This window comes from Staurois parvus, unplaced genomic scaffold, assembly GCF_062004578.1.
Source record: "Staurois parvus isolate SC_StPar_1 unplaced genomic scaffold, SC_StPar_1.0 ptg000091l, whole genome shotgun sequence".
Classification (NCBI taxonomy): domain Eukaryota; kingdom Metazoa; phylum Chordata; class Amphibia; order Anura; family Ranidae; genus Staurois; species Staurois parvus.
The window spans coordinates 5230115-5243042 of NW_028317887.1; the positions used below are offsets into that span (position 1 = coordinate 5230115).

Sequence of the window (12928 nt, forward strand, 5' to 3'; positions counted from 1 at the left end):
CCTTTGGTGCCTGTTCACATATGTCCAGTGCACTGGCAGTGTGGCTTGAAAAAGTCCTGTATGATTTCTGAGCAGTGTGGTCCGGTTCAGGTGCGGATTAAAGGCCATGTTCTATAGGACCGGTATCTAAACCGCACGTCATCAGTTGTGAACAGGATAAAATCATGACCTGAACCTGCAGAACTACTGTCGATTAGCTGTGAAACCTGAGCTTCAATCCACACTACACATGCAAACCAGCTCTTACATGCTCTATATATATCCAAAGGTTATAACTGAAGGTAAAAAAACAGCACACTGCATAAATGTAGATTACTTCTTTAAAAATACAAATATGGATAAAATTGCGCTTACAAAAAATTATGACAATCAGAACATTTCACCAGGAAAAGCAACTTCCTTTGGATGTCCAATCACAACAGGTGCATAAGCTAGAAAAAAGGTAAACAGATTTTAGCATTGGACTGGATGATGAATCCGCTAAGGGAAAATTGGACTGGGGTTGTAGCCTGGATAAAGGGTACCTTCAACATATTTCAGCCCCATCCTGCTGACCTGTTCTTGTATCCAAGGGAAATTGGTTTTCCTGGTTAAGTGTTCTGACCCAGTCATTTTCCCCCAAGTACAATTTTATACACATTTTTAGGAGATTATCTGCAGTGTGCTTTATATGCCATCTTCGATCTTCTCAACTGCCGACTTGCCATACCTTGTTCTGCAAAGTCTGTCACCATCTCTGGTAGAGGCAGGGCTTTGCTTCCTCATGTCATAGGCTCCAGAACAGGAAGCAAGGTAACCACTACATTTCTTGAACTGGTAGTTTAAGTCAGCAGATCGTTGGACATCACATAGTAGACCTACAGCTATGAGCTGTAGGCAACAGAGTGGCTAGGCACACCCCCACACCAGAAGTGCATTAATTTGTCAGGAAGAATGCCAAAATAACTTCGGAGTACTGTTTAGGCAGAACATTTCTAGATGTTCCCTATACCATAACATCTTTGCTTTCTGATTTCAGTTCCACTTTAAAATGTAATTATCCTAAAAAAGACTCCTTTGTGAATTTGAAGGCGCAGCATGGAAAACGTATCCAGGTCTGGTATAAATTTTTAGGTTCTTAAAGCAAAATTAGTTTACTCATGAAAACAGATTAAGAATTTAGGTACAGAAAATTAAACTTGTGTATGACCAACTTTACAAACAGGACTACTGGTGTTTCTTTGTACATGGTCATATCTTTTTTAAAGGGGATCAGCTGTGCATGGGGCTGGGGGGGTAGGGTAAGTGAAACTGCTCATGTTCCCCTTAAACAAAACAGATTTAACATTTGCCATTCAAGAGGAGCCCCGCTGCAGGAGTAACTATTTTACTTAGTGTTCAGTTTCAGACCAAACTTCAGGAATACACAGCTATATCATATAAGAGCTGTTTAAACTACTTACAACCTTGTTTGTGGCTACTGGAGAATTTTTTTTTTTTTTTTTTTTTTAAGCAATTTGTCTTAGCCCTTAATTATCAAAATGCCTATTTAACAGGTGATGCTAGGCAACGGATACTTCGGGAGGTGGGAGAGAAACTTAGAATGCCATTTATGACCTTAAAATTCTAAAATGGTTGTGTCCCTGATTGTCATCAAGTTCCAGTCACCTGACACCAGCATGCAGCCATTGAAGGGATGTAACCTGAATAAACTTTAGCTATTGGAATTGTTCAAACAGCCCCCCAAAAAAGTTGTACTTGCCACATTATCCATTTCTTGGTGTTCATAAAGTAACAGGATTCAGAAACAGTTGGGTTCTACTGCTGCAGGAGGTAAAGAGTGACCAGCCTGGTATGACCTCACTCCCAGCATATATGTTTTAAGGGCAATACTAGGAGTAAAAGCAAACAGGGAAGAAATGCGTGTTTAAGGAAAAAAAAAAAAAGTGTATTTGTGTAAACAAGGAAATAGAATTGTTGTTTCTAATTGAGAGACAGGTTTCAGAGACAGTTGGGACATCAAAAGCAGACCAATTAAGGAGGGATCCAACACTAAACTGCACACAAGGCAGAACTGGGGGTTGCCCACAGCTCAAGGGAGGTGCCTGAAGGACTTTAGGCCTAAAACTGATATCAGGCAAGAGCTGAACATCCATTTAGTAAAACTAAGAATGTTAATAGAGCAGGTTGCAGCCTTGCAAATCTGAGAACAGGTATAACAGATCAAGTAGCATATGCTTTCAAAAGAAAGGGTGGAACCCAATAAGAAGCTGGTTCTCCTTTATGGGGACCATCAGAAATGGCAAAGTATTAGTCTAATGGAATAAGTGGCTGTAAAGTAAACCTCAAAGCACAAATTACATCTAGTTGAGATATCCTTCCATCTTTCCAACTCCGGACAATATATCAGAAGTCCTGGTTGAGGTGACAGGCCAAAACCATCTTAGGAACAGACTCTGGACCTCACCACCTGCAAAACCAGAAATTGTTTTACAGGACAAATCTGCCAGCTCAAACATTTTGTAGCAATTGCAAGAAGGAAAACAGCCTTGTAAAGATGGAAAGTAGAATAACCCTGACAAGCTCAAAAGCTGGCATTTCGAAGTGCTGTGAACCAAAACAAGTTACATTGAGTCATGGGTTGATATACAGGAGATGCTACAAGAGACCTTGTATAAAAAGGTCTTGCTTAAAATTTTTTTTTTTTTTTTTTTTTTTTTTAAAATGGGAGACGTGCCAAGATTTGCCCCTTGATGGTCAAATGCAGGTCCAGTCCTGATTGTTAAAAAAAGGTTGGGATTCTTCCCAACAAGTTTTTCCTGGTGTAAAGGCTTCTTTGAACTAGGTGAAGCATGCCTTCCACATGTGATCATAGACCTTGGGGCTCAGGGCTTCCTAGTTTAAGATCGTGCATATTACCGATTCAGAGAGACCTCTGTCCTTCAAGACCTGGGCTTCAGCCATGCCATTAACACTAGCAACCATGAAACACCACATCTGTCTGGGCCATTCCAATGCTATGGAGTTATCACTGTATTGTCCATCTTGATTCCATGACAGTTTCATTACCAGTTATACCTGTCAGCGTTAAACTGTTTAACAAACCATGTTGTGCAGCGTAGTGTGGAAATTAAAGAACGGTTGAGACTATTTACTACTGACTTGGGTGCTTAGAATTAATGTAGTTAAAACCTCTTTACCCCACCACTTTTATGCTTCGAACATTAAAATTTCATTTCATTTTAGTTCAGAGCGCTCCTATTTAAGAAAACCCAGTGCCTGCTTCTCACAGGCATTATAGTGTCTTGACTGAAACAATTTCATCTTCAACCCCCCTATTAACAATTACTTTATCAAAACGTTTAGGCAGTGCATATTGGGAGTGGAGGGAGGTAAAGTTTGATAAAAGTTCTGACTCACCTATTATACTGCGCGTTGGAGAAATTACTCAGTAGGCAGGACCAGGGGCGGACTGACCATTTGGAAACTCGGGCACTGCCCGAGGGCCCGGGGTCAGTAGGGGACCCCATGAGATGCCCCGGTACCTTTTTCATAGGCTTTGAGTTTGGGCAAGGACACGGGCCCCATGATCCCCTATTGCCCGGGGGCCCCATGAGTTGTCAGTCCGCCCCTGGGCAGGACATATAACATGCAGGTAAGCAAGTGGGAAGAATGGTTTTGAAAAACAAACATCTGGAGATAAAATCAGCTTAGGTGGACAGATCCATCAGTATTATATAGGATTTATATAGCACTGACAGTTTGAGCAGCGCTTTACAACTTGGAGGGCAGACAATAGTTACATTATTTTTTTTTACAAGAGGAATTATAAGTACAATTGTTAGGTGGAGGAAACATGGGCATCTCTAAAGAGAAAGGTTTTCAGGGATCACTAGTAGTACCAAGTAGTATATAGGATTTGAAATAATTAAGGAGAGAAACTTCAATAGCTGAATCTTTGTGTAATATATATGATGGGATAAGAAGGTACAGTACAAAGTACCACAACCCCAAGGTCCATTGTTGAAGTAGACTAACCTACCTCCAGGTTGGGTGAATATGTGGAGGTTTGTCCAACTGCTGCTGACAAGCACCAAGTTGTATTAAAGAAACCAAGCAAGCAAAATAACCAATTGAAAATATCAACATTTCTGTTAACAGATCTTGCATCATACATACATTTCAGGATACCAACTTTAATTTTTGCAGAAAGTCTAAAATGTTTGACTTTCAGTGAAGCATAATTATATTTGGTTCCATAAGCAACTTCAGTTACAAAATTATAGGAGCCACTATAGGAAAGGAGTGAATATGCACCAAGCTTGGCAAACAAACATTCATGGCTTCAAGGGAGAGGGATTTGATCGATACCAACACCATCCCAAACCAAAAACATTTTTTCTGGAAGTATTAGCTATCCAAATCTGGAACAGTTGCCAAATCTCATTTCAAATTTTCTATGATAAATTGACCAATTCAGGATAAAGTTCTCATAGATAAATCTTCTTTGATTAGTCATTAGAAATTATGGGGTTTGCACAGAATTTAAAGCTGAGATAGAAACACCGCATAATTTTTCACTAGTTGCTATATGAATCACCAATGGACCTATGGGACAATTTTGTGTAACAGAAATTGAAAATAGGTTTGAATATTTATCCAAAATGAAGTTCTCAAGGTCAGTTGGCCATGATAGGCTAATACACAATATAAAAATCTTGACATGTATAAGTACTACATTGAAAGACTGTGGGTCCACTACTTCCTAATACCTTGTATAATTTACAGAAGGGCTCAAATTTTAATATAGTTTGACTTCAAGGGTAGTAGATCCGACAGACTAATTTAGTTTGTGGATGATGTGCAAGAATGCTCTTAGGAAGATTACAGAATTTAGGCCTAATACCAAAGGAAAATGATTAAAGATACTTTGTTTTATAAAAGAACTTACTTGCCTTATAGAATACCATTACAGGCTACAGTATATTGCGGAAACTAAAAAAGTGTTCCTCGAAGTAGAACACATAAAAAAAAGGTCTGAAAACACATGCTCATTACATTATACATTTTCAAGCAGGGGATTCAAAGGAGATCCATTGACCGTTTTGCAGGATTGATACCAACAGAAAGGCATGGAGGGACTCAAATTAGAGAGGAACGACACGCGTTTCTTGGGGCTGAATGAATCCACAAGAAAATGGATTAGCTGAACCATAATAGTTTTATAAGCATTTGAGGTTAATGGAATCTCCCATTATAACTGGTCAATAGAGCATTTTTACACATTGCACTATGATGTAAGTTACATACTGTTGTAGATTTGCTTTATAAATTATGAAGGACAATTGAATATTAAAATTTGTGACTAGAGACTGCTGCCATCTATCGTCCTTTTTGCACATTGCAGTGTTTGGCATAAGGATTTGGCAGTCATTTTACTGTATCTTTATACACTATAGCCCACTTAAATTATGATCCGATTGGATGAATTTGTTTTATTTACCCAGATTTCTACACAAGATATAGGTAAATTTTTATAAACCTAAGGTTAAGTTTATATATTATATTTGGGATATAATGTAGTAATATTGCATGTATAGCAAAACTAGATTTAAGACCACTTTTAGCGTTTGAGAATTTAATTTGTGCCAAAAGAATACAGGAACAACCACAAAGTCAACTTTTCCAATAGAACTTGAGGCTGCTCCTGATAAATGGGGGGGGGGGGGGGGGGAAGAACCCCCGGCAGCTGACCACATCTATATGGAGACTTATTATGCATTCCTGAGCAAACTTGGGGGGGGCGGGGGGGGGGGGTGGAGAGATGCATGGTTTGAGCCCATGTTTGCATGTGCAATTTACCCAATTTACCTATAGAGAGCTGCATGCACTTATGCAAGCATAATGTTTGGATGTTTTTAAAGGACTTAATAAAAAGCAGTAACCTACTCTAGAGCATTTCCTTTTGCATGCATTCAATTTTGATGAGTGAGGAGAAAGTGGGAGAGATGTTTACACAATTTAGTAATCTAGCATTTGTATTCTATCACATGTAATCAGACCTTTAGAAGTTGGTTTATTTGGCAAGTGGTTTATTTGGCAACACTCAAGGATTTCCATATTTACACATCTGTAGAAAAGGTGGGCATTTAAATATGAATATAGTGCTGATCACATGTGGATAATATGCACTTTTAGATATAGCCTTTACAGCAGAAGGCTCAAGGCTGCTGCAGCATAGGTAATGATTCTGGAGGGGAAAAAAAAAAAAAAAAAAAAAAAAAAAAAAAAAAAAAAAAAAATCAGCAATTTGGTTGATGCAATTTGGCCCATGCAGTAGCCCATGCAGTAGCCCATGCAGTAGCCCATGCAGTAGCCCAAGCTGCAATTTGACCCATGGGCTACTGCAAGCCTGCAAATACCTCTTCCCAAGGTAAGGCCACACATGAAAATCAAAAAGACTCCAAGGAATGTGAAAACCGCAGAGACCATTTCAGGTCATCACCGTCAGCCTCTTGAAAGGAGAAACTGCAGGCTGGAGTTTGTCCTCTCAAGGATGGCTACAGAGACTATACAGAAGGCCTGCTTGCTTAGGTATGGGAGACCGGGGCAATGGCACTGAATGGTTAGCTCCCGATGCTCAGCCTACACAGCCTTCTCACAGAAGACTTTAGAGACAAGGTCACACCAGAGTGCCACAGGTTCTTGACCTTGAAAGAGTACAGATTGAAAAACCATGCAGATCCCAGTGCCTGAAGGCAACATTCCAGGCAGACACCACAATCATCCAAGTCCAGATGGGTCCAGGTACACCATTTGTGAGAAAATTCTGATGATTTCGGACTGATGCATAAAAGGCCAGCTCAAATATCTAGATAAGTTGACTGAAGAAAATATTCTCTTTATTCGAGAAGTAATATTGGTTAAAAACCTTCACCTTCCTTGGACACTAGCAAAAAACTATAGACATGAGTGGGAGCAGTCAACACGCTGGTCACTGTTTGCGTGATAAAATCTCCTGTAAGCAGTAACCCAGTTCTCTGAATCCAGTGTCCCTCAAAGAAAAAAAAAAAAAAGTCAGCAGTGCCAGCCCACTATCAGTACAGGTTTGCTTTACTGTCCACCTCTTAAATGCTGGTATGTTTTGGCATCTTGGCTTTGTGTAAAATTAAAATCTCCCAATTCACACTTTAGCACATTTACAAGCATCCATAATATTTGCACAGATGTTCTATAGGTGAAAAAAGCAAAAAAAAAAAAAATTAAGTACCTGTTCCACCTGTGTGAAATACTTTAATGTTTCCCAAAATTCCATTAGAACGCTTGAGAAGGCCATGTTCATCTGTCCAATATGCAAGGTTTCTCTTCCAGTCAAAGTCCATCAAACTAATGTTTGTTGCTTGACGTACAAGTTCCTTATTCACAAAGACACCTTGAAACCCATGTTCCATCATGTAGATTGCTTTGGAATCAGCATATATAATCTTCAAATCTAAGAACCATTAAGGATTAAAAATCACAAGACTCAAAGATAATTCATACAAAGTATTTAGTCAAAGATGACATTTAACATTTCAGAGAGTTTAAAAAGGGTTACTAAACCCACAACAGTAAAATCAGTCTATATGCAGTAAAGCATGCTTGTTATACCGACTGTGGACCCCGACGGGTTAATACTCTGCATTGTGTAAAAACACTGATCCTCCCCTTCCAGTGTCCCCCCTCATCTCCTGGTAAGATGGTGTGGAGTCACTCTGCACATGCTCAGTTTGGTGTGTATTGCTATATTTTTTTCTTGGGAGAGTGACCACATAATTAGCCCACCCAGGTTAAAACAAAACAAAAAAAACCCCACCAATTGCCCATAACCAAAACAAATTATATAGACTTTTAAAACTCAAAAGCAACTTCATAGAATGTCTGGTCTACATGAATTAGTGTGTCAACAGTAGGGATTGAGATGAGGAGAAACAAAAGGACAGCAACACATCAATGCAAAATGGACTCACTTTCACACTTTCCAGATGGCAGGAGAAAGTACCCTGCAGGACAGGCACATTTGTAAGATTTGTCCAACACTGGAGATAACAAGCAGATATGACTGCAGGTCCCTGGAGAACATGGAGAGAATTCATCTGGGAAAACAGAATAAAAGCAAAAGGTTGTAGGTCATGTTTTTTGCACAGGTGAGGATACCACAAAATCTTGCGTAGAATGCCACTGTCTAGCCATCAGTAGATTATATACAGAGTATGAAGACTTACTAGTGGATTGCTGAAGTTCATGAAGCACTGTAAATGCAGAAATGTTTGGAGTGTTTAGCAAAAATTCTCCATCTGTTGGCTTATCTCTTGATAAGGAGAACAAGTGTTTTTCGTCAGCCAAAAAGAACCATCTTTCAAACACTGCAAGGCCCAAAGGATTTGGCACCTTCTTTAGGGCATTTGGAAATGTATATCTGCCACGTCCATTAACACGAACAGTTTCTATAGACTACAGTAAGAAGAAATTTAGAAGTCTTCAGGGTTAATAAAGCATGAAACAATTATGTTGGAACCTCAGTGAATTTATGGTATGTACATAAGTGGATACATGTGTGCAATAAGTCACTAAGGAGAAGTGCCTTTAGCATAGCACAGCCTTAGGACTGCAATATTGTAAAAGGGCACTTCGATTTAGTCAGTCATTACTGCACAATCTATTCACTAAATCTTATACAATCAGATTCCATGCACTTATCTTTGAATTAGAACACCAAATATACTATAGTAAATCATTAATTATATAAAAAGTTAGAACCAGACTGCGTTTAGTTTTGCTCTGATTTTGTATCTAAAGCTCCTCTTGTATTGTCTACAAAAGCCTCTCAATGGGTTGCCAGGGTTATCAAATGCCTGCACACAATACCTGTGAACCAGTGTTATTTATTTGATAGCCAGTCATGGACAAAAGGCCCAGAACCAGGAGTTGCCACATGACCTGCCCAGAACCAGGAGTTGCCACATGACCTGTGAGACCATCTCAAATATAAACCTATACATTTAAGAGCCCTCCCTTTTCTTTACTACTAGCACTTCCTACTAATCCTGTTCATAAACTGCTGGACACAATGTAAAAGGGCCAAAAGACAATTACTACCAAGACAAAAAAAAAAAAAACTGGAAAGCTTCACTTGAAAAGTGAAAGTACAACCAGGGGCGGACTGACCATTTGGAAACTCGGGAGCCCAGGGTCAGTAGGGGGCCCCATGAGAAGCCCCTGGTACCTTTTTCATAGGCTTTTTTGAGTTTTGGCAAGGACACAGGGGCCCCATGAGTTGTCAGTCCACCCCTGAGTACAACTGAAGACATTTTTTAGTTTTGGATAGATTGGAGATTTCATGTGTTTATAGTCATCAGTGATTCTCCCCAAGGGTAGGGAGGCACAATTTGTCCTGTTTACGACTGAAAGGGGAAGAAAACAAAATTTTGGGTTGTCCCAAAGACAGTAGCTGAGGGGAATCTTCCAAAAGGGAGAAGTTCTGATGACAGCCAGGAATTCCCTCACTTTGGCAGGATTTCCACCCACTTCCAGTTTTAGCTCTGGGACAGAAAGTGAAGGAAAATCCCCCCAGTGGGACAAAAACAAAATAACTTGACAGGTGTTCTAACATTCCCTTCCCTCTAAAATGAGGTTTTGTCCTTCGTTTTACTTCAACTTAAGTATGAAATTAAGCACTACATACTTTTAGTATATGTAGACAAGATCTCAAGCACATGCAATGTACTACAAACTCATAACATGTGCTTAACAGGAAATGTTGCCTTCTGTTTTTTGACAGATCTACCTCTTTGTACTCGCTGATCCAATAGAGACGGGAAGCAATGTAATCAAGAGTGAGACCTACAGGCTGTTCCATTGGTACAAAGGCAATCACATGCCGATCAGATCCATCCATACCAGCAGTCTCAAGTGTAGTATTACCTTTTTTACCATAGTTCATCCAGTACATGTATCTGAAAAGAAAGTTATTAAATAATTAGTTTTCATATTGGAGGTCTGACTTAAGTTGGGGACAGTTACTTGATGTTTAAGTAATTCAGAGTTAAAAAGATAAAGATTAGTAAAGAACAAAAACTTTAAAGTGTTCCAGTGCATAGTTACAACATTAAAGTATAGCTAAAAAGGGAAAAAAAACCCCAAAAAAACCAAACTGGTTTTGGACACGGTAGAAACAGAGTGCCTGTAAAGTTTTTGCCGTGTACAATAGAGGGCGATTCACCCTCATGTTAAAAAAAAAACAAAAAAACAAAAAAAAAAAACACACATTTTGGGTTGTCCCCAGAACAGTAATGGGGGTGGGGTCTTCCAATGTGGGAACTAGAACTAGCTTTGATTACCTTGGTGATATCCAGGGATACCCTCAGTTTGGAGGATTTCCTCCCACTTGTTTTGTTTGTAGGACAGGACATGAAGGGAAAATGGAACAGATAGCAAAAATAACTGGATTGGTTTTACCCCTCCCTTACTCCTGATTCACACTGATGCAGTGTGGGACTCTGAAATCTGTGCGTTTCCTGCACTGCATCAGAATCTCACTCCATTCATGCAATCCGCTGCGTGTCGGTGTTGACACCCCCTTAACTGCTCACAAAACGCAATGAGATTGGCTGAATCTGATCGCATGGATGCGAACACCCATGCGACCTGATTTCACCGCGGGGAGGTCCTGCACCTCTTACGGGTGCATTGTGCAGTTTGAGCTATACAATATGAATGGCTCAAATCACACTGAAATAATTGCGTGCAATTTGAACAGGAAAGTGGTGCAACTCCTGTCCAAATCACATGGTATCCAGCACCACCACATCAGTGTGAACCGGCCGCATCAAAACAAACGTAAATATAGTTTTGAGTTTAGTTCTACTGTAAAGATTATGAACCAATTATAGAACCAATTATGCCACAGCTTAACATTCAGGGGCCTTTATAACCATTTCACTTCCCTGTAGAGATGCCAGAAGAGCACAAAGACTAGAAGGGGCAGTTTTGCAAATAGTCACTCTCCCAAACTCATACTAATGGCCCAAAAGACATGTGGCCTCCCAACCGTCAGGTACAGGGTAACACATACTGTTAGAACCCATGACATGCTTTCAAGCTCAGTCTGAATCTAGCTGCCATTTGAAGCAGAGCAAAGCTCTGTAAAACAGCACAATGTGCCTACAATGCTGTAATGTAATGTCCTCTTCATTAGCATCAGCCTCCAACTCAAAAGGGAGTTTTCATAACAGCTGCAATGGACTCAAGATTCAAACAACCCTTCATGCTCATGTAGACTGCAATCCCTGCATTCAGTGTGCTAGTACATGCGTTTGCGGCAGTTTTACATTACATTTTACATGTTTTTTGGTGTGCTAGTACATGCAAAAAAAAATAATTGCTGCACACTGCACTTTTTTTTTTTTAGACACAAAAGCACTACAATGGTGTAAATTGGACTAAAGCCCTTCAACATGACTCCAGAAGTTTGGATAGATATGCCTCACAGAGCTGCATTTTAGCCTTTTCCCCTTTAATTTCACCTGATCTGACAAGTATTATATTTTTCAGCTTCCTTTAACAAACCAAGGTGGCAGTTAGAGGATTGAGATGACCATTTAAACACTGAAAAGAGGTTCTTGCAATGGCAAGCTTTTACACACAAAAAGGAATGTCTTAACCCAAAAAAACCTGATGCTCTGCTTAAAGAGTTCTTGTTGGGGTTCAGTTTTAGTCAAGTACATCCAAAAATGCATTTAACCACTACCATTTCTTAAGACCGACAATGTTGCTGTCCAAGGGTGTCTGTTGCCCCTCAAGAACAGAGACACTAAAAAACAGGAAGTATGTTACTGGCCAAATCAGTGTGAAAGAAAAAAAACAAAAAACTAATGCAACCACCACATTTAAGGATTGTAAAGTTGCAATACTGTATTACATATTTTGGGGTTTAACAGCTTTAAAAAGGGATAAGTTCGCCTTCGGAACATGTTCCACCTGTTTTTAGGGTGGAACATGCAACATATCCCCAAAGCCGCAGCTGCTCATATTGGGAAAAAAAAAAAAAAAAAAATCAAAAATAGGAAGGGTTAATTTCAGCGTCAAAGCTGCTGGACAAAATGTACTTATGCACCTGGTATAAAAGCAAGAACAAATGGACCTTGGCACTCAATGCACTCTTTTGTAGTGGGTTATTGCCTACCTCAAGGAGAGTAAGAAACTACAGTGGTTTAATGCCAAATGATTACAAGAAGAATGGTGTTTTTATCAGTGGAATGAGCTGCGCATCAGAATGTTTAGTTTTTCAACCTTACTCCTCCCCCTAAAGCCTACATGAACCCAGTTCAGATCTGTATTAGTCTTCCACTCTGGATAGGAATAAATGAGTCTACACGAATTAGAATTCCAAAAGGAAAAAAAAAAAAAAAGTAATCTTTCAAGCATGACTGACTTACCTGTAACTAGGAAATAGAACAAGCTGATCTGGTACAAGTTCCTTTTCAAGAAGGTTGACATAACCCCTGCCATCAATTAAGCCAACAGATATAGACTTGCGCTCCTTACTTGCCCAATATAGTTGGCCTGTGAACCAGTCCACAGATATGCTGCTAACATCTCCAACGTCTGTAAAAGTAAGAAGTGAGATTTAGAGCTTTGTAAAATTTTGTATTTACTACTTCAGCTCTCAAATTGTCCCATTTTGTACCACCTCCCAAACCACAATATAAACTTGGCATTACTTCATTGTGAAGACATCAAAAATGACCACATTTAGCACACCATCTGAGTAGTCTCAGTTTTAAGAGATTTAAAGTTGTTTGGCAAAGACCACATATTGGTTCATTCAAAGCAGTATTACCAAAATTGTTCTTTTATAGCTGTAGGATTCAGAATTGACAATTTTTTTGCATTTAAAAATTCAGTTCAT

The 12928-nt window shown here is 39.4% G+C and overlaps 1 protein-coding gene across 1 annotated transcript in view; it reads right to left on the reverse strand.

Annotated features, from left to right (window-relative positions):
• Positions 1 to 12928, reverse strand: part of LOC149468191 (low-density lipoprotein receptor-related protein 2-like) — a 106244-nt gene that overhangs the window by 63913 nt on the left and 29403 nt on the right. Inside the window, exons 9-13 of the mRNA XM_089670599.1 lie at positions 12456 to 12624; positions 9806 to 9974; positions 8244 to 8472; positions 7989 to 8114; positions 7250 to 7471 (exon numbers count right to left, since the gene is read on the reverse strand). Of these exons, the coding sequence (XP_089526725.1) occupies positions 7250 to 7471; positions 7989 to 8114; positions 8244 to 8472; positions 9806 to 9974; positions 12456 to 12624 (915 nt within the window). The remainder of the gene's footprint in view (positions 1 to 7249; positions 7472 to 7988; positions 8115 to 8243; positions 8473 to 9805; positions 9975 to 12455; positions 12625 to 12928) is intronic.